Source organism: Mesoplodon densirostris, chromosome 2 (genome assembly GCF_025265405.1).
Source record: "Mesoplodon densirostris isolate mMesDen1 chromosome 2, mMesDen1 primary haplotype, whole genome shotgun sequence".
NCBI lineage: Eukaryota > Metazoa > Chordata > Mammalia > Artiodactyla > Ziphiidae > Mesoplodon > Mesoplodon densirostris.
In genome coordinates this window covers 60,763,297-60,785,771 of record NC_082662.1, presented here as the reverse complement: position 1 = coordinate 60,785,771, position 22,475 = coordinate 60,763,297, and the positions used below count along the sequence as shown (strand labels likewise).

At 38.9% G+C, this 22,475-nt stretch overlaps 1 protein-coding gene across 2 annotated transcripts; it reads left to right on the top strand.

The window, feature by feature from the left end:
• Positions 1–1,451: 1,451 nt before the first annotated feature.
• Positions 1,452–21,883, top strand: RPE65 (retinoid isomerohydrolase RPE65). 2 transcript variants are annotated; one of them, XM_060084471.1, is made up of 14 exons: positions 1,452–1,462; positions 2,581–2,663; positions 4,436–4,586; positions 6,074–6,181; positions 6,285–6,426; positions 10,098–10,245; positions 11,443–11,524; positions 11,763–11,895; positions 12,006–12,145; positions 12,804–12,933; positions 19,913–20,027; positions 20,125–20,219; positions 20,330–20,441; positions 21,732–21,883. In XM_060084471.1, the coding sequence occupies exons 1-14, from the start codon at positions 1,452–1,454 to the stop codon at positions 21,881–21,883; spliced, it is 1,602 nt and encodes a 533-aa protein (XP_059940454.1). The 2 variants fall into 2 exon arrangements, with proteins under 2 accessions (XP_059940454.1, XP_059940463.1); XM_060084480.1 differs by lacking the exon at positions 6,074–6,181.
• The last annotated feature ends 592 nt before the right edge of the window (positions 21,884–22,475 follow it).

Here is a 22,475-nt window from a genome sequence, read left to right as displayed (position 1 = left end):
ACCCTGTTACTTTACCAAATTCATTGATTAGCTCTAGTAGTTTTCTGGTAGCATCTTTAGGATCGTCTATGTATAGTATCATGTCATCTGCAAAGAGTGACAGTTTTACTTCTTCTTTTCCAATTTGGATTCCTTTTATTTCTTTTTCTTCTCTGATTGCTGTGGCTATAACTTCCAAAACTATGTTGAATAATAGTGGTGAGAGTGGGCAACCTTGTCTTGTTCCTGATCTTAGTGGAAATCTTTTCAGTTTTTCACCACTGAGAACGATGTTGGCTGTGGGTTTGTCATATATGGCCTTTATCGTGTTGAGGTAAGTTCCCTCTATGCCTACTTTCTGGGGTTTTTTTATCATAAATAGGTGTTGAATTTTGTTGAAAGCTTTTTCTGCATCTATTGAGATGATCATATGGTTTTTCTCCTTCAATTTGTTAATATGGTGTATCACATTGATTGATTTGTGTATAGTGAAGAATCCTTGCATTCCTGGGATAAAGCCCACTTGATCATGGTGAGTTTCTAAAAAAATGTTAAAGTTGTCAGCTGGTATAGTAAGTATCTTTTATGTTTCCAGGGGACTCCTTTGGTCAGTACTATGTCTGTGCTGGCAAACAACTGAGGCTAAATAAAGGAAATATGAATGAAATAGTGCTATTTGCTGTCTGAGTGCAGCACACGTACCAATGAACAGGAAGGTGATGTGGAGATCAGGAAGGCATTAGTAACAAGCAAAGATACGAAAGGGATTCATCTGCAGCAAATCAAAAGAACATAACTGAAGTCCTCAGCCTGGTCGGAATTGGGCCCTGAATGGAGTCGGTAAGGTGACCAGAGAGAGTTAGAAGTGCTACAGTATGCTTCCATAACACTCCATACTTCTCCAGTCATAGCACTTATAAAATTTTATTGAATAGTTTGTTAGTTTCTTGTTATTCTTGCAGAGTTACAAGATGTGTGAAGACGGAGATGGCTCATCCATGCCTGCTCCATAGACAATTTGTAATAGATATTTTTAAAAATAAGTGAATGAATAAATGAATGGGGGAAAAGATGAGGGCACAGAAGTGGAAGAGGGAGGTGGGCACCAGAGAATGTTGCCTGGTTCCAGTGGGGTGACCCGGATCAGCACAGGCCTGATGCTAGCCACTCCCACACAACTCTTTCTTTCTAAACCACTTCTCATTCTCTTTGGGAAGGATTGAGGTCTCTGGAAAATAGCCAAAAAACAATTAAGGGAGCAGCCAGCCCAAATTAATGCTCAAGCATCAGGAGTATCTTAGCACTGAAAGCCACTTCTATTCACCCTCTCTCAGCTGAAGGGGTGAGAAAGGGTTCCCAAAGCCATAACTCTTTTTAGGTGGATTTAGAAGGCATATAAAGGTCCCTGGCTGAGGACTTGCCTCCTCATTCCACAGCTGGTGCCAGAACTCTCAATCCTCCACTGAGAGAAAATGTCCATCCAGTAAGTATCTCTGGGAGATTATTTTTTAAATTCCTTAGTGTGTTGACGGTAAATGGTCTATTTCAAGAGCTCCTGGAGAGGATTGATGACCCCTTTAGGGAAGGCCTTGGGTCATGGTTGGGGAGTTTCTTCCTATTTATATATTGAAGCAAATATCTAGAATTCAGGTCTAAATTACAGTGGGATTTGTGTGGCTTGGAATGGGCCTTGGAAATAGTAGTGAGCATGAGGATTTCAATGAGGCAGACAAGGGTTCCATTTCTTGCCCAGCCATTTCCTAGCTGTGTGATTTTGGGCAAATTGCTTTTTGAAGTCTTGGCTTTTCTGTATATAGAATGAGTAGTACTTACCCCATTATGGTGTTGTGAGATTTAAACGAACGAATAGCATACAAAGTCCTTTTTATAGTATGTGACACATGGTAAATGCTTAATAAAAAATAACTATCATAATTAGGCAGTCTGGTCAGAGCTCTCACTCTAAGAAGTTATAAAATGGAGCCAAAGTGAGAAGGGAGAAAATAATCAAAAGTATAAGACCTAAATCTCCTTGTCTGACTATATTTAAAATGTACTGTAGCTCTTGGAGATTGGTGATGAAGTGAGATGATGTAAAGACGTGATGGTATAATATGGGTGAATAACAAAGGATGATAAACTGACCCCCAAACCTGTGGTCTCCCAGTGCATAAGAGGGAGAGGAATGAGACTGTCTGGGAGGCAAGAGAATAAATGATGCAGTAAAAGCTGAGGGTAGGGACAGGGCAGGCTAATTCTGTGGGAAGGACCCGGTCAGGAAGAGAAGTGACAATGGCAGGATTTGTTGACTTGTCTTCAGAAATATGGGAAGACTACAGAGGGCAAGTCCACTGTGGCATTAAAAGGGAGATCATTTTCTCCTTCATCAAAGGAGGAGCACTGACCTGGGCCCCTTTGCCAACCTCATACATTTCTACCACCACACCACACCAAAACACTGTGTGCTCCCAGCCCAGGCTAGACTGGCAGTATGCACCACCATTGAGCAGAGAGCATCTTTTCTCCTGGAGCTCTGCCTCTGTCTCCGTGGACTTCCTGAGATTCCACATGGGCTTCCTCCTCATTATTCCACCATTTCAGAGTCGAACATCCTGCTGGTGGTTACAAGAAACTGTTTGAAACTGTGGAGGAACTATCCTCACCGCTCACAGCTCATGTTACAGGTTGGTCTCACCTATCTTGAAGCCATCTTCTCTCTTCTGTCTCAATCTCTCTTCTTTGTCTCCTTATTCATTGGCATCTCTCAGTACGGGCTCCCCCTGTGGGCTACAGAGAGAGGAATCTGGACGTTTGGGCTTTTTATACTAAAAACCCATTTCCTCTTTACTTCTCTAATATAGAAAAATGCTACCTAACTGGAATTCCTTAACAACTGGGACTATACCTTTCTCATCTTTAAACTGTCAGTGCCTAGCTCAGTGCCTGGCACATAGAAAATGTTCTGTAAATGTCTGTTCTATCAGTTGCAGAATAAATGAAGGCCTGGTGACAAGCATCTAGGAATATGACAATAAAGCGTGGTAGGTTTCATGCCCATTATATCAGAAGTCTTGGTTCTGGAGTCAGGCAGATGTAGGTGCTAATTGTAGCTCTACTATTTTACTATCTGTGAATCCTTCAACAAGTTACTTAAACTTTCTGAGTCTCAATTCATTCACCTACCATAAACCAAATTTTACCTCATCGAGATGTTGTGAAGGTTAAATGAGATAATGTAAATAGAAAGATTCACACAGTATCCAACACAAAGTTATCAACAGATGGTTGTTATTATTACTACTGTTATCATTATCCGAAGTCACCACATGACCCACATAACATCCTTGCTTAGACATGGTGTTATAGGAAGGTCCAAAGCCTGGGCAGGTCTCTTTCCTCCCAATTATCTCTTATGCAAAATAGAAGGAATGAGCCCGGTGCTCTTTCTCAACTAGATTCTGATGCTAACAATCTAGGTTCTAGCAATCAAATTAATGCTGTGCCTTTTAGTTAAGCCATGCCTTCTTTTCAAATTTTTATAAATATAAATAGAAATTTATATAAATTTATATAAATAGAAAATTATATATAAAATTATATATAAAATTTATATATAAATAAAAATTTATATAAATAGAATTTTTATAAATAGAAATATAAATCCTTGTAAAGTGGGCTCCTGAAATTGAGCTATATGAAATAATACATTTTTTTTTTTTTTTAATGGCAAGGATTATACAAACACTGCCAAACGCTGCACTTTTCAAAGGATCAAAGGGGACAAACCTAACTGTTTAGACTGAACAGACTTAAGCCCTTTCTTGTGTGCCCCTCACTTTTCAGAGAAGGACACGGAGGCCTAGAGATGGCACATAGCAAATCCTGAACCAGAATTCAGGTCTCTGACAGCCCTTTGCACTTTCTGCTACAGCAGGTTGACCTTTATCTGGACAGTAGCCCATATTCTCAAAGGAATATAGGTCTATATTTTAAGAAGCCAGTATTCTTCTTGTTTCATTTAAATGGTTTGTTCTGTAGACACATCTTTGTTTAGTATATAGATCCCTGCTTCTAATCCATCCCTCCTATATATCAAGAAATTTGAAATTTTTCTTAAAAGTGAGACAGTAAAAAGGCAAATGTATTGGTAGCTGGGGAAATCTGTTAGATGGAGAATCCCATTCCATTTGAGATACTTTTCCCTGTCTCCTTCCAACCCTTTATCTAAACTCTGAGATGTTGCCACATTTCCTACCACTTGGTCTCCTAGAGAAAGGAGAGTAGGCCAGCAGGCATTTCCTGAGAGCTACCCACTGTGAGAACTGGGAATGGAAATGACTGCCAGCTTTAGAAGTAAGAGGTTGCCCAATCGGGCTGCTTAGATAATCACTGCTCTTTACCTGGGTGAGAAGGGCAGGGGTAAGAAGCAATGTTCTGAGTCTTGCCTTCATCACAGGCAGGATCCCCCTCTGGCTAACCGGCAGTCTCCTTCGATGTGGGCCAGGACTCTTTGAAGTTGGATCTGAGCCATTTTACCACCTGTTTGATGGGCAAGCTCTCCTGCACAAGTTTGACTTTAAAGAAGGACACGTCACATACCACAGAAGGTAAAGAACACTAGGGTCCACTCCTCCTAGGGGTCGGACCTATCTCAGCTCCTCCCTCCATGTACTTTTCAACCTCCTGAACCCAAGAGGAGACTTTTATACTCGCCTCCACTCAGAATCCTCCTGGGCCAGTGAGTCTGTATGGACACCTCGGAGATGTACTAGGGGATAAAGAAGCAGCTAAGAACTAGGGTTTTGGGGTCTGACATGCCTGGCTTCAAATCCTATATCCCCTACAAACCATTTGCCTAGGTGGGTGCCCTTTGGCAAGATGTTAATCTCTAATTCTTTGTTTTGTCATCTATAAAAATGGGAGAAATAAGAGAATTTATTTCAGGGCTTATTACAAGGATTAAATGAGAACATGGTTCCTAGCCCATAGGAAGCATTTAATAATAATAATAGTTATTTTTATTATTATTAAACCATGGGTCTCTTGATGTCTTTCCTTTTTTATAATCAGAAAGGCCAATGGGAAGGAGGGAGGTGTGTCACAAAGGAGGCAAGGCCCAAATATGTCATAATAATACAAGAAAGAGAAGTTTTCTAAAAACAGAAGATTGTTGCTAAAAGGCTTGAAGCCCTAAGCCATCATTCCAATTTCATTACAAAGATTCATTAACACCACAATAAATAGTTTGTCTTATGCCTTAATATTCAGGCCTGTTAGCAGCTTTGTTGATCACCACAGATTTCAGGCATTCTGAAGAGACATCAAAAGAAAGAATAAATGGAGTCTTGAAGTAGTCAGGATAACTTGGATTGTAATAGAAGAGAAACAGATCAGGTCAAGCAAAAATTTAGTTATGAAAGCATATTTTGGAGGTCAGGCAACGCCTTTACATGCCTTCTATAGACCTTAGTACTTTTTCCTCTTCATGAAAGTGCAAAATCAGATTTTAATTGGCTCTCCACATAAGAAATCCTAGGCAACGTATGCCATCTAGTCTGGGAGATATGGTTCAGGAGGTCTGCCTGTGCAAGAGACCAGATTCAAGAATATCTACTTTTAAAAGTAGCAAAATAAATTTTTAAATTGAAGAAAAACATAAGAGGAACATGAGGAAGATTGAAAGGAATATAATTCAGCATAACATGTTCTATACTTCCCTGCTCAGTGTAGATTGGTGAATTATAGGCTACAGGAAGTCAGAGGTCCAATGTGAACTACCCATGGAGCTGCATAGTGTGATATGGAAAAGGCATGTTTTCTGGCTCTGGCCACATATGCTGATCACTTAATTTCTCTGAACCTTGATTTCCTCATATGTCACTGTGAAGTTTATAAGACATAAATTTAAGCTCGTGGCACATTGTCTCTTTCTCCTTCAGTCACCCCAAGAAAGTTATGAGACTCTTCATTCTTCATGTTGTGGATTTATGATTCTGACTTTAGAAGGGCACACAGAATGACCATTCTAAGCTCCCCATGGACTACACTAATTGCCCTTGTCTGTGACCCTTTCCCGTGTCTCAATGTCCTTCAGGTTCATCCGCACTGATGCTTACGTACGGGCAATGACTGAGAAAAGGATCGTCATAACAGAATTTGGCACCTGTGCTTTCCCAGACCCCTGCAAGAATATATTTTCCAGGTTACTGAAACCCAACTGCATGTTATTAAAGACGTTTTACATTAGCCCTTTTTCTCTTATGGCTTGAAAGTTACTGGACTGAAAAATCCATTTGCTTCTGCAGGTTTTTTTCTTACTTTCGAGGAGTGGAAGTTACTGACAATGCCCTTGTTAATATCTACCCAGTGGGGGAAGATTACTATGCCTGCACAGAGACCAACTTCATTACAAAGATTAATCCTGAGACCTTGGAGACAATTAAGCAGGTAGGACACAGTGCTCAGACGATATCGCTCAAGAATTTAGAATTTGCAACTTAGAATTAAGTCAGCTGTGCATTTGGGTTTGAAGAATATGAGAGCCAGATAGATTAAGTTTCAAATCCCTGCTTTGTCATCAACTACTAGCAATGTGACATAGGGCAAACTTTGTTTCTCCATCTGTGAAATTTTAAACATTTATTATGTGGATTGGAGGAAAACCATATAAAATGCCTAACATATTTATTTGTGACACAAATATTTATTGAGTCTCTTCCATGTACCAGAACTTACGCTAGTTGCAAAAGATATACCAATGAGTAAGACAACATGGTCCCTGCTCTTCATGGTTTTTATAGACTAGCATGGAACTGGCACATTTAATATTGAAAACCCTACCGTTCATTGTTCTAGGAAAGTGTGTTGCACCAACTTGCCCCTTCTTATAGACACTGCTTGTTAGAAATAAAGCTATATCTTAAATGAAAAAGCATAGATAAACATGTCAGCAGTATTAAAAAGTGACAAATTTTGATGAGAACTTAGGCAATCTCGGTGCAGCATTCGATAAGATAGATCTACATTTTCAACCAATATTTATTAAGATGTAACTATTTGCAAGGCATTGTTCTTGTCTTCAGAAAGCTTAACACCTAGGTGGAGAAATCAGATAAATACATTACTTAACTATAATAGGACACAGAATGTGAGGACTCTTTTCACAGAGGGAAAACCTTCTATGAAAGGACAAAGATTACTTCTGGCAGTAGTTGGTGGATGTGAGGTGGGGCAGATCAAGGAAGGTTTAAAAGTCTTGCATTTGAGTTAGAAGTTAAAGGGAAGGCACAACTTCATTGAATTTGGAGAAAGAACATTTCATATACAGGGAATACCATGATCAGCTGTATAGAGGTGGGAAACTGGAGGATAAAGAATAATTTAATTGGCTAGATTTGCAGTATTTCTCAATGGAGGTGGCAGTGGCATTGGGCCGGTGGTACTTCATCATTGTGGGGACTGTCCCACCCACTGCAGAGGTTTGGTATCCCTGATCCCACCTACTAAACACCAGACATGTCCTCAATCATTGTACAAACCCCAAATGCTCCCCAACATTTCCAACTCTCCCCCTAGGGGGCAATAACACTCCCAGGTGAGAACTAGTGATATAAAGCATGCCATGTCAAGGGGAATAGTGAAACACAGGGTAGGGTGAAACTAGAAGTTTGAATAATGGACAAAAACTTGGAATAAGTCATTTAGCTGATGAGAAGCTACTGAAAGTTTTTGTTCAGGGAAGTGGTATAAGCAGAACTGTACTTTAGGTTATTTAATCTGGAAGCCACATGTAAGCTCTATGGGAGGACAAAAAAGATAAGGGATAGCTAGGAGACCAGTTAGGTGGAATTGAAGACCAGAACTAGATAGTCGGTGTAGTAGGAATAGAAAGGAAAAGGAGTCCCAACAATGGGTCTCAATATCACAAGCTGATTTGTAATCCCCAACAGACGATTTACTAAGGCTTAACATATTCTCGATTGCTCTTTCTTAGTTTAGATGTATGTTTGAAACCACATATGAGTGTGTGTGTGTAGATCATTTAGAGAAATACTGAAGCTGAGTTTCTAAACCATCCATTTGACTTTGACAGTGAATCCAATTACCATAGTAATTTAATTGGAAGTGTGAAGTTCATGGCATGGCTCCAGAATAGACTTTATTAGGAGTCAGGTTTCATTGTCAGCAGCACTATACCCTGACTTCGTATAAAAATGTAGTTTTAAAATTTTGAGTATTTTTTTGTTCGTTTACTATTACTGAAATAGACTCCTAACAAGTTCCTTTGCCTCCAGCCTGATTCCCTTAAATACAGCTTCCTTAATTCTGTAGAAGCAATTTTTTTCTAAAATGCAAGTATAAATGTGTTATTCCAACTAGTGCACCCATAGTTTCCAAGTTAAAGTTAAAAGCACAGACCTTTGTGGCTGGCCTATTTTATTTCTCCTCCTCCATGTGTGTGTATAACCACAGCCATGCTGAATGACTAGTAATCCCCAAGCAACATTCAATTTTTACAACTCTATGCCTTTACATTAGGGTTCCTACTCCCTAGAACACACTGTCATCCTTCTCCATCTGGTAAATTTTACTCGTCTTTCAAGCATGTGTTGGAGTCATTGCCCTTGGGAAGCCCTGCCTAATCCCCTAGTCTGGGTTAGATGGCCTTTCTTTACAGATATCATTTTGCACCTACTGCACCGTATACCAGCTTATAGGTCTAATACAGCAGTGCTATTAAATGGAACTTTCTACAATGATGGAAATGTTCTATATCTTCATTGTCCAAGTGCTATTGAGCACTTGGATGTGGCTAATGTGACTGAGGAACTGAATTTGAAGTTCTATCTAATTATGGTTAACTTACATTTAAATTGCTATATGTGGCTACCATAGTGGACAGTGCAAATCTAGACTGAAGTTCTTGAAAGCAAGGGCCATCTCTGTTTTCTTAGACCCTGACACAGCACCTGGCATATAATAGAAGCTCAAGGAATACTTTATGAATGACTGAATGACTGAATGAATGTCTTGCCTTTTACTTAAGTGAGGGTGCTAAAAACTCCCTATGCTTTAAAACATAGAAAGAATTTTGGTTAGACAAATATATACTCCATCGACTATTCATTCAATAAGTCTTTACTGAGCAGGTTCCAGGTAGAAATTCTAGTGCTCTGCATCCTTAGATAAGTCATTTGATCTCTCTGACACCTCAAGTTCTCCTTATGTAAACTGAGAGGTTTGTGGTAGATTAGTGGTTTTGAATTTTTTATGAGAATCCAAAACGAATTAAAGCACTGAATCCTGCCTTGAAAAAGTTTCCACTAATTCCAGGAATTCATGGTTCCCCTGAAGTCTATTTAGGTTAAGACTTTCTATACTAGATGAATCCTGAAGTTCCTTTCAGTTCCAAATTCATTCTGTATGTAAGACACTGGATTTGGTATTTAGGTTGTATCATAAAAAATTGCCATTTTTTGGGGCTTCCCTGGTGGCGCAGTGGTTGAGAGTCCGCCTGCCGATGCAGGGGACACAGGTTCGTGCCCTGGTCTGGGAAGATCCCACATGCCGCAGAGCGGCTGGGCCCGTGAGCCATGGCCTCTGAGCCTGCGCGTCCGGAGCCTGTGCTCCACAACGGGAAAAGCCACAGCAGTGAGAGGCCCGCGTACCGCAAAAAAAAAAAAAAAAAGAAAAAAAAATTGCCATTTTTATAAAATGAAAATTATTGACTATCAGCATACAATTCAATGTAATTCAATAAAGGGAATGTAAAGAAGTTTCAGGATTCAAATTCATCACTGTTTGAAGACAAACTGCATGTGCAAAAGGAAAGTAACCAACCAGAGTAATGTATGGCCTACATCAATTGAAAAGCTCAATCAGGGAGAACCTGAAGATTTCAGAGACATGAGGGATCAGCATGGGGGTCAGAGGAGAGCTCAGCACTAAAGATGGGACTTCTACAGACTTAAAAGAGGGTAGGACCCAGAGAGATGGAAAGAAAGAGAAAGCACACTTAGGGTGAGGGTGCAAGTGGTAACGGTGAGGTCAGACTGAGGAACCAAAGGTGTAATATGATCTTTCTCTTAACATGGGTTACGGTTGTTCTCCTTCCATAGGTTGATCTTTGCAACTATGTCTCGGTCAATGGAGCCACTGCTCACCCCCACATTGAAAATGATGGGACTGTTTACAATATTGGTAATTGCTTTGGGAAAAATTTTTCAATTGCCTACAATATTGTAAAGATCCCTCCACTACAAGCAGGTCAGTTTACCACTTTGACTCTTCTTAAAACAAGTATCTATAATATGAAAAAGTTACTGGAAATACAGGGTGTCAGATCAGAAATATCAGGATAGCACTATGTGGATAGTTAAATTACTCTCAGATTTTAGGACAACTGCCCCTCGCCCTTACCCTACCAGGGGACCAATGCCAAAGAGCACCATAGCAGGAAATGACATCTTCAAAAATAAGTTGCCGTGTTCTATTCTATAGTGTTTCAAAGATGTAGTGTATATGTGACTTTGATCATATAAGATTTAGATTTGAATCCAGTAAATATTTATTGAACACTTATCCATGTGCCAGACAAAATTAAGATTTTAAACAGACATGTGTATGTGTAATAGGATACACACATGTATATAACAGTGTAGTATTTTTTGTGTATTTAATTCCCAAAACTACAAGCATAACCTTTTACCTCATATACTATAGAGAAAGAATATTAAAACAGAAGAGAGTACTCTTTAGAATTCTCCATTCATCCTCCATTCATTGCCAGAAATTTGATAATGATCTTGATAATAGAATTATTTGAGTATATATGTATTTTTATTTATTACTGTTTAGTATGATTCTTGAGTATAGACCCTGGACCAGCAGCCTCACCTGGGAACCTGTTAGAAATACAAATCTTGAGCCCTACCTGAGGTAGACTGAATGAGTAATTCTAGGGGTGAGACCATAGTTCAGAAACTTCTTATGTGGTTCTTATATACACTAAGGTTTGAAGACACTGTCTTAGTAGTAAATAAACTTTAATGTGCTTAAGAATTATTGTAAAGGGCTATGGACCCAAAACCACATATGCTATAACTTTATAGATAACTTAAGATATTGTAAAAGGCACTTAGACCATACTAAAATTTTGCCTTACTCCCTTGACTTAGAACCCACCTCCATATGTAAGATGTGACTCCAGTGTACCCTGTCTGCCACACACTGTTTGAGTGTACTTTCAAAATCTGCTGCTATTTGGATTTTCCTGGGTGATTGCAGCTCCACATGAAATTTCTCTATGAAATGCCAGTGACTGAGAAAATGGAAATAAACTCTTTAAAAAATCAAGATCTGAAAATGTATTTCTTTGCTTGCATAAGCTGTTCTAAATGCTTTGTATTTAAAAAAAGAAAAAAAGAGGCTGTTCCACAGCCTTTTGAAACCACTTTATTTCAGACAAGGAAGATCCAATAAGCAAGTCAGAGATCGTTGTACAATTCCCCTGCAGTGACCGATTCAAGCCATCTTACGTCCATAGGTAACTTGAAGGCCTGCTATGAATCTTCAGGAAAACTCAGGTTTAAAGATCTGCTTTGCCTACCTTTGATACCAATCCTGATCATGACATTTTCTTACAGAAACCTAAAATTAAATGTAGTTAATTTCATGTAGGCACTGTTGATTCATATAACTGAGTATACCTCATGTGTACACATTTCTCTGTGGTTTGAGAATCAACCCTTCCCACTCACAAGTTTATTTCTGTTTCTGAACAGTTTTGGTTTGACTCCCAACTATATTGTTTTTGTGGAGACACCAGTCAAAATTAACCTGTTCAAGTTTCTTTCTTCATGGAGTCTTTGGGGAGCCAACTACCTGGATTGTTTTGAGTCCAATGAAACCATGGGGGTAAGTCTTACATTTATTTGTCAGCTTTATGGTTCTGAAGAATATGCCTTTCATAATGCACACTTTTTTTTCTTTTTAAATGCATCAAAATATTTTCTTCACTTTTCAAGGTTTGGCTTCATATTGCTGACAAAAAAAGAAAAAAGTATATCAATAATAAATACAGGACATCTCCTTTTAACCTCTTTCATCACATCAATACCTATGAAGACAGTGGTTTTCTGGTTGTGGATCTCTGTTGCTGGAAAGGGTAAGAAAGGACATTGGATAAATGTTACATCTCCAGTTGTTCCTGGAAATTAGGGTTTTTCTCGGAGATGCCATTCTCAATATTTAATCTGAATTACATCTAAAAAAGCAAGAAGAATGCTTAAGTCACAAAATATGATTGAAAAGGCTGTAGGGAGTTTAGATAATCAGAAACACTAACTGAACCTCAAAACTATGGTTAATGATTGAAAACTGATCAGGTCCATGAACCAGACCTGAAAATAAAATATTCTGTGACTTGACGAGTAAACTTAAGCTTAATTTCACTCAAACTTAACAAGATCCTTTGGGGAGCCTAGAACTCCACCTAGTCTGGGTTTGGGAAAAAGAGATATGCTTTCTTCAAAACAGCAGGTCACTAAAAAAGACAGTAGCCCCTGAGGACACTGACAGAATGGTGATAGAGAAACAGAGCAGAAAGTTTCAAAGGCTATTGTTATTTAAACATATCCATGAGCAGGACTCTTTTGTCCACCCAGAGTGGGCAAGAGAAATGGCTCCAGTATTCCTGAGTCTTTAGCAGGTTCTGGGTTGGGGTCTGAAGAATAGGTAGGCACTTGTGCTTTTAAAAGGCATGAAGCGTGTCTCTAAATTATTTGTAATTGGCTGTCCTCATGTTTGGCTTCTTATTTTTGCAGATTTGAATTTGTTTATAATTACTTATATTTAGCCAATTTACGTGAGAACTGGGAAGAGGTGAAAAGAAATGCCAGAAAGGCTCCCCAGCCTGAAGTTAGGAGATACGTGCTTCCTTTGAATACTGACAAGGTAACCACCCTCTACATAGATTTCAGATATAACCAGAATGTTTCATCTCACTCAGGATTTTTTCTCCTGCTGTGTGTTTATACATAAAGTCTTGAAATTTCAGAGCTGGAAGGAACTTTAAAAATTAACTAATTCCACTTCCCTCATTTTATAAGCAAGGAAACTGAAGCTCAGAAGAGTCACATGACTTAGCAAAATCCAACTGTGGTGGAGTCAAAACGAAAACTAGGTTTTGACTCTAAACCTGTTGTTCTTCTATTTACAAAATCCTTTAAAACTGATTGCAATCCAACTGGTTAGAACGTAAGCAAAAACAGTGGAATAAGTGGGCAAAAAAGCTTAAAAAAAATAAGTAGGTTGGCAGTCTTTGAAGGCTTTCAGGCCAAAAGGTTTGTGCTTTATTTGACAGGTGATGGGGAGATAGTCAAGGTTTTGAACAGAAGAAAGCCATATTCAGAGCTGGTGGACTGGGTATCAAGTGTACTGACTACTTTAGTTGTCCCTGCTACTAAATGTCTGGCTTCCCTGAGCAAGTCACTCAGTGAGCAAGTCCCCCTACAGTTCGGTTGCCTGCTCATAAACCTAAATAAATTGGACTAAATAATAACTAAGGTTATTTGCAGCTTTGATTTTCTAAAATAAGGCTGTGTTGTGTGTAAGTAGTATTGGAAATAAAGAAAGGATGATGATAAGGGAACTGGGATTGGAGACAATGAAAACCACTCAGGTGATAGAAAAATGTAGTGGTAGTAGGAACAGACAAACAGACAAAAGTGAGAGTTCCTACAGGTAGAATTAAAAGGATCTTACATCTGATTGGATGGTAGAATGAATTAAGTCTTAGACATGCAAAAGACCATAGAGATCCTTTAAGCCTATGTGTCTAGAGTGTTGATACCTTTGGAAATGGAAATGTAATAGGCAGAGCAGGTTTGGAGATAAACCTGAATTGTAGAACTATGAGGAAGTGGGGAGAATGAGTAAAAGGGCTGACTTCAAGACAGACCCAGGTTGACCAGGGCTTCCAGCTTTCTAGCTGTGTGATTTGCGGCAAGACATTTAACCTTTTTAAATCCCCTTTTCTTTATCTATATCCACCATACAGGATTTTTGTGATCAATAAACGAGGTGACATATGTCAATCACTGAATATAGTCCCTCACACAAAGTGTTAAATAATATTCATTATAATCATCATCAACAGCAAAATCAGCATCAACAACATTTTCATGAGGATGTCTTGTAGGCTTTCATATGGAAGTGCAGGTCCTTGCGACACAACGTAGGGTCAGAAGAAAAGAGCTGATAGTTATTGGTATTGAAATGATGATCAGATATATGAAGATAGATAAGATTGCTAGCAGGAAAAATTCATACTTTAGAGTGTTTTAAAAGAAACATACAAGTTTGTTTATTTTAAAAATGAGGAACTTGATAGCCATAAAATGCTGAAAGAAAAAAAAAAGATGGCCAAGCACAAAAGTTGGGGAAACACCCATGTGAAGAAAGCGGTAAGAAAAGAGGAGTCAGAAAAAGAAAGAGAAAAAAGTCACCAAAGGGCCCTAGTTACAGCTGAGAGAGGATAATGCCACATGATAAGGCAAGAGAAGGGTTTCACTGGTGCCCACTGCTATATATAGACAAGTTGAAAAGAATGAAGATGAGCCAAAAACCAGATTTAGTGATCTCCAGGGGAGTAGGGAGAGAGGCAGAAATCAGGTTTCAAGGCAATAAAGGTGAGCAATTGATGAGAATGTGGGAGCAATTACTATAGCCTGCACTTTTAAAAGTTTGGCAATGAAGAGAAAAATAAGTCATAAATTAGGGAAATAAGAGATAAACAGATTGAAGGAAGGAGAGGAAAGAGTATGAGTGAAGTTTCCAGTTTAGTGATTAATATAACAGTGATATCTTTAAAATATACCTTTATTATTTTTGAATAGGCAGTGAATTTGAATGGTCAAAAAATCAAAATGATTCAAAAAGGTACACACTGGAAGTGTCGCTCCAACCTCTCTCTGCCTCCATTCCATACCATTCCCCTTCACTTCTGTGTGTAACTTTTAATGTCTTTCCTTTTCCTTTGTTTATGCAAATATAAGAAAATATAAATATATATAATTATTATTTCCCATTTTTACACAAAAAGTAACTTTCTATATCCACATTTTTGTTCCTTGCTTCTTTTCATTTTAAAATATATATTGAAGATCTTGCTTTCTTCAACTGCACGGTATTCTTTTTTGTGAACATACCCAAGTCCCTCACTGCTGAGCAACAGAGTTGTTTCCATTCTTTGGCTGTTACAGATAATGTCACAAGGAATAACTTTGTATGTATGTTATTTTATATATGTGCAGATATAGCAATAGGATAAACTCTCAGACGTGAAATTGCTGGGTCAGGGGATAAATGCATGTGTTAAAAAAATAGTGAGGGAGAAGAGTGAAAATAAGGAGCTAGTTTGGAAAGCAAAGATAATGTTACAGATCTCTTACATTAAAAACCCTAATTTAATGGTGGAAAAAATAAGATACGACAGAGTAAAATCATTAGAGTTACAGTCGCATAAGTAATGTGTTCGACATCAACATTTGAACTTACTGTATACATGTATAAATAGGTATGTATGCAAACATGCCGCTCTCTCCTTCCCAAAATCACCATGAGGTGCCTCGAGGCCCCACTTCACAGAATCTCACAAGACCCATCCTCACCTCCCATCTCTTCCCAATCCTGAAAATCTTTCACTATTTCCTTTTAATTCATTGTACCTACCAGAAAAATTCCATCTATCCTCTGCTCAGAAGGCTCCTTCCACCTTCTTTCTTTTACCAAAAAATCTGACACTCTCTTTAGGACACTGGTCTCTTCAGCAGCAATTTCCAGGGGTAGCAGTTTCTCCTCCTACAGCACTTGTACCGCTGGGCCTGGGGTTGTGGTACACTTGTTCCACTTTTCTGCTTCCAGACCATTGCTCCTTCCACCCACCCTTAAAATCTTCCAATTTCAAATCTCATTTCAGCTAAGTATATAGCCAAGTGGTATGTCTACATTTACATATATACACCCCTCATTATTATTCTCACTGATTAACCACCACTCCTTCTCCCTTCTGGCTCAGTGTCACACTCCCCTGACCTACTCCTGACTCTCAGTTATTTCAGTATACACATCATAGGTGACTCTTCCAACAACTGGCCTCTCAGTTCCATGACGTCTTCCACTGATTCTGTCTTCCATTCTATCTCAGCCACTCACTCCCCACAGTCATGCAACTGACCTTGCCATTACCTTTGACTGTGCTTCTACCATAACCTTGGTTTCATGCATGACACATTCTGACTACCACCTCTTATCTTTCAAGATTACTTGCCCTATTGCAGTTCCCACCAGGAACCTCCAATCTATTGAAGCTATTACCTTCTCATCATCTCTCACTCCCTTGAGGACTTACCTTCCCTCCTTATTCAATAACAATTTCATGGTCAATCATTGTAATCACCCCCTTGAGTAGATCTTCATTTCTCTTCCCTCTTTCTTACTTTATAGAACTTATTTGTCAAAATCATAATCCTAGTTAAATTCAACCCTCCACCCACTCCATGCTTGTACCTCTAAGGCTGAAATTAAGTGCTAAAAACACACAATTGTGTTAATTGGCCCACTTTTAAGTACATGACCACAAACCTTACTGCTACATTTTCCAACTTCACTTTCCTAGTTAAATATTTCACACCTTCCTCTCTTCAACCTTCTAACACCTCCCACCTCCACACTCATACTCAACTGATGGCTCTGCTTCCTATTTTACTGAAACAAATGAAAGAAATCAGAAAAGAACGTAGACTCCTGCCACCACATCTACCCACCCACCAGCATCTGTACTCATACTGAATTATCCATCATCCTATTCAGAACTAGTCTTTCCCATCCTTCCTCACCCTCTCCAGGACAGCACTCTACAATTCTCCCCTGCTCTCATATATCTCACTCTCCTCCTGTTTTCATTAAATCATGCATATTATGCTATTATTTTGCCCTCTTACAAAATCCTTCTCTTAACTCTTCTTGCCTCCACCACCTATCCCCTCATTCCTCTCTTGAAGACCCCTTAATGTTGGAGGGCACCAGAACTCAGCCCTTTGTTCTATCTTCTATCTGTACATTCACTCCCTTTGTAAAGACTCATGCTTTAAAGCAGACTAGAATTTCATTTCCAACTTTCCTTTTAAGTCAAGGTTCTTATATGCTACTGCCAATGCCATGTCTTTATTTTGATGTCCAATAAACACTTCAAGTTTAATAAGAAAAAACCTAAACTTCTCCTCTTCCCCTACCAAAAATTACCTTCAGTAATCCCCGTCTTTGTTGTGACAACTCTAACTTTTAATTATTCAAAAACCTTGAAGCCCTTCTTGACTCCTTCTCAGTTTCATGCCTCTTCCCCACCCCATATCTTATCTATCAGGAAATACTCTTGGCTCTACCTTGCATTCCTCACTGACTTCAATGCTACTAGCCTAGTCTGAACCATTGTTTTCTTTTGACTGGACTACTACAAGAAAAACTGGTTTCCCTGATTTCACTCTTGCATCTCCCCTACTCTTTTTTTTTTTTTAATTCACATGTATTTTATTTATTTATTTATTTTTGTATCTCTCACATATATATATATATATATATATATATATTTATACAGCATGTTCTTATTAGTCATCCATTTTATACACATCAGTGTATACATGTCAATCCCAATCTCCCAGTTCATCACACCACCATCCCCAGCCGCCGCTGCTTTGGTTGTTTGGTGGTTTGCTGCTTGGTGTCCATACATTTGTTCTCTACTTCTGTGTCTCAATTTCTGCCCTGCAAACCGGTTCATCTGTACCATTTTCTAGGTTCCACATATATGCGTTAATATATGATATTTGTCTTTCTCTTTCTGACTTAACTTCACTCTGTATGACAGTCTCTAGATCCATCCACGTCTCTACAAATGACCCAATTTCGTTCCTTTTTATGGCTGAGTAATATTCCATTGTATATGTGTACCACATTTTCTTTATCCATTCATCTGTTGATGGGCATTTTGGTTGCTTCCATGACCTGGCTATTGTAAATAGTGCTGCAATGAACATTGGGGTGTATGTGTCTTTTTGAATTATGGTTATCTCTGGGTATATGCCCAGAAGTGGGATTGCTGGGTCATATGGTAATTCTATTTTTAGTTTTTTAAGGAACCTCCATACTGTTCTCCACAGTGGCTGTATCAATTTACATTCCCACCAACAGTGCAAGAGGGTTCCCCTTTCTCCACACCCTCTCCAGCATTTGTTGTTTGTAGATTTTCTGATGATGCCCATTCTAACTGGTGTGAGGTGATACCTCATTGTAGTTTTGATTTGCATTTCTCTAATAATTAGTGATGTTGAGCAGCTTTTCATGTGCTTCTTGGCCATCTGTATGTCTTCTTTGGAGAACTGTCTATTCAGGTCTTCTACCCATTTTTGGATTGGGTTGTTTGGTTTTTTTAATATTGAGCTGCAAAAGTATTCTCAACAGAGCAGTCAGGGTGATTCTTTTTTTTTTTTTTTTTTTTTTTTTTTGCGGTATGCGGGCCTCTCACCGCTGTGGCCTCCCCCGCTGCGGAGCACAGGCTCCGGACGCGCAGGCTCCGGACGCGCAGGCTCAGCGGCCATGGCCCACGGGCCCAGCCGCCCCGCGGCATATGGGATCCTCCCAGACCGGGGCACGAACCCGCATCCCCCGCATCGGCAGGCGGACTCTCAACCACTTGCGCCACCAGGGAGGCCCAGGGTGATTCTTTTAAAAATAAATCAGAGCCTGCCACTGCTGTGCTCAGAACTCTCCAATGACTTCCCATCTCTCGCTCACAGAAAAAGACCAAGACCTCACAATGACCTATCAGTCTCTACCCCTCCACTCTCCTCTCCTGCTCTTCTCCCCCGAGCTCAGTCAGTGCAGCCACACTGGTCTCTTTAATGTTCTTCAAGGACCTTTGGCATACTCCTACCTCAGGCCTTTGTAGTTTGTTCTCTCTGCTCAAATGCTCTTCCCCAGATATCTGCATTGCTAGCTTCCTTCATCTTCTACAAGTTTTATCCCAAATGTCACCTTTTCAATGAGGCCCACCCTGACCACCTACTAAAATTACAACTACCTACTCTTCACACTTCTGATTCCCCTTACTCTGCTCTATTTTTTCTCCTCACATTCATGATGTACTAAACTCTTTATCTATTAATTATATTTATATTGTTATGTTCCCAAATTAGAATGTAAACTTCATGATGACAGGGACTCTGTTCTCTGAAATATCCCAAATGCCTAGAATAGAGTCTATCGCAAAACACGTATTTAAGTATTTGATGCAGGTATTACTAAATGAATATGTTTTTTGAACGAGCTCATGATATTCATTCCTTTCATAAAATAATCTGAAAAATCACGTAGGAGCAATGTGGGTGACAAGAGATCTTAGAAAACATCTGGTCAGTAGTTTTTCAATTTGTTTTCTTTTTTGACAACTTATGAGTATGATTTTGTTTTCAAATAAAATAAAAATATAGCCTAACTATAAAGGAGACAAACACTGTATGGATATCTAGAGGTTGAAGTCTTTGTTGTTCTGCAGAAAAATACTTCTTTTTCCACAGCCCATCCTCAAAGCTGCAAATTTTCTTCGAGGTCAGTCTCATTTCACTGGTGAGAAGACTGAAGGCCTATGAAGTTGTGTGACTTTCCCAGTGACACACAACCAGTGACTGATGTGGACACAGACAGCTTTCCCAGTCATGTTCCTGGGCTCCCCTTTCTAGATTTTTCTGCACTGCCTCTCCCTACATGTTGACTTAAGAAGTAAAGAACTCAGGAGACAAAACTTGGGAAGACTATATTTATGGCTGCTTGATTTTTCTTTCCTGCTCACTGAGGTTTCTGTGATCCTCTTTCTTAGGCTGACACAGGCAAGAATTTAGTCACACTCCCCAACACAACTGCCACTGCAATTCTGTGCAGTGATGAGACCATCTGGCTGGAACCTGAAGTTCTCTTTTCAGGGCCTCGCCAAGGTGAGATGATTTAGGAAAAAACCTCACATGAGAGAGAACAAAATGTTCCATTCAAAGAAATTAATGAGTTTTCCTAAGCACGTGCTCTATTTTGCAGCATTTGAATTTCCTCAAATCAACTACCAGAAGTATGGTGGGAAACCTTACACATATGCATATGGACTTGGCTTGAATCACTTTGTGCCAGACAGGGTAATTATTCCATCTTCCTAATATTCGAACAGTACTTTGAGTCACATGCTAGTCAAATAGAGCATATTGACTGATTGACTGACTGATTGACTTTTCTTTCTTACAAACAGCTCTGTAAGCTGAACGTCAAAACTAAAGAAACTTGGGTATGGCAAGAGCCTGATTCATACCCCTCAGAACCCATCTTTGTTTCTCACCCAGATGCCTTGGAGGAAGATGACGGTAATGAAAGTAATAGATGTGTCTGAACACTCTCTTTTCATTGCAGTTCATATAGTTAGTTAATTAGGAGAGGAGTTATGTTAATTATTCCCTAATGTTCAGAAATAATCCTTTATACTATTGAATGGGACAGCACTAAAGGATTTAAACTTATTTGAAAATAAGTTTTATCTTATGGTCAGGTTTCATTTGGTACTGTTGGAAAAATGCTAAAGCACCATCTGGTGTCACGATGGAACATCAATGTCTGCTCTAGATGAAGGAGAGGAGGAAGAAGGAGCAGCATGAGGTCTAGGTTTTTCCCTTTCCTGACCTAGATACATTTCTGAAAAGGGATAGAGTTCTAAGGAGGGAAATTGTGTATTCTAACAGATCCAAGAGAATGAGGATGAGGCTTTGTGTTTCTAGTTTTGGTTTTTCCTTTTAGTAAGCTGGGGCTAGAAAGGGATCCAGAGCAACAGCCTATAAAACAGCAACTCAGTTACAAAGAGTCAGTCTTAGTTAACTATTGATTATCCGAGACAAGGAGGTAGGTTATCCTCTCTGGGATTAAAATATGGAAAACCACAGAGAAATGAATAAAATAAAGAATTGTAGAGCCGTTTTACGCTAAGTGATTTTACATATACAGCCTTTCCAGTCAAAACCACAAAAGGTTTGTTCTTATTTTGTTTGAAGGAAGTAAGCTTCCAGCTAGGTCTTGGAAATTATAGAAATAATATACCGTACTGTTTTCAAAGTCTTTATTTTTTTGGCCACACCGCTCAGCTCGTGGGATCCTAGTTACCCGACCAGGGATCGAACCCGCTTCCTCAGCAGTGTGCGGAGTCCTAACAACTGAACCACCAGGGAATTCCCAGAGTCTTTTAATATACATTTTTCACTTGACTGTCACAACATTTTTTTTTTTTTGCAGTAGGTAGAACAGCAGGTGTTAAATCATATGATACAGATAAAAACACAGAAACATTCATTAAATAAGAATTTAATGAATACTTACTATGTTCTAATCATTGTAGTAGGCTATTGGGATACAACAGTGGGCAAGACAGATAGGGTCACCCCCTTCTTAGAGCTTATAGTCCAGGGGACATGAAAAATTTTAAATCCCTTTCAGGGTTGCCACACAGCCAGGTGGTAGAAAAGTCAGAACAAGATATCAAGTCATCTGGTTTTCTTTATTTGTCAGTGTAATGCTTCCTTGCTTCCTGTATTATTTCAGTGACACAATCTATTGCTATGGGCTTTTTTTTTTAATTCAACATTGCCTTATTAACTTCTGATTAACAGGTGTAGTTCTGAGTGTGGTGGTGAGCCCTGGGGCAGGTCAAAAGCCTGCTTATCTCCTAATTCTGAATGCCAAGGACTTGAGTGAAGTTGCCAGGGCTGAAGTGGAGATTAACATCCCTGTCACCTTTCATGGACTGTTCAAAAAATCCTGAGCACATTCTAGCCTAATATGTTTCTGGTGACAAAACCCAGAAAAACATAGTCAGGTCTGCAGTCAAATTCTGTTCAGTTTTAGCCTGCTGTATATGAGTTTTAACTTGCAGATGCACACAATTTTGAAGTGTTTTACAGAACACACAGAGTTGAATAAGCAATTCCTTTTTTAAAAAAGTGCATATTTAGGTAATCATACTTTCTCTGTGAGACAGACACATCATAACTAAAAATTCTTTATATATTTACAATCAAAGAGCAAATGAATGTGGATTTATTAAACTGTTTTTTTATTCCTATTATAAAAGTGTATTTTAGGTACCTATCTGCTCCAATTATTTTTTAACACTTAAAAGCCAGTCCTCTACACCTGATTTGTATGTGGCTTTGCCAAGTCAAAGCAGTATCTTGCAAAAAGGCTTAATTATTAAATGTCAAACCAAACTTTTTCTCAAACCAGGGACTATCATCTAAGACAATCATTGTAATTGTATGCATATATATATTATTGTTCAAAGATTCTCAAGTTTTATAAACTTTAACATTTCCATTTAATATAAGCAATTACTACTATTTCTGATTTTACAATGA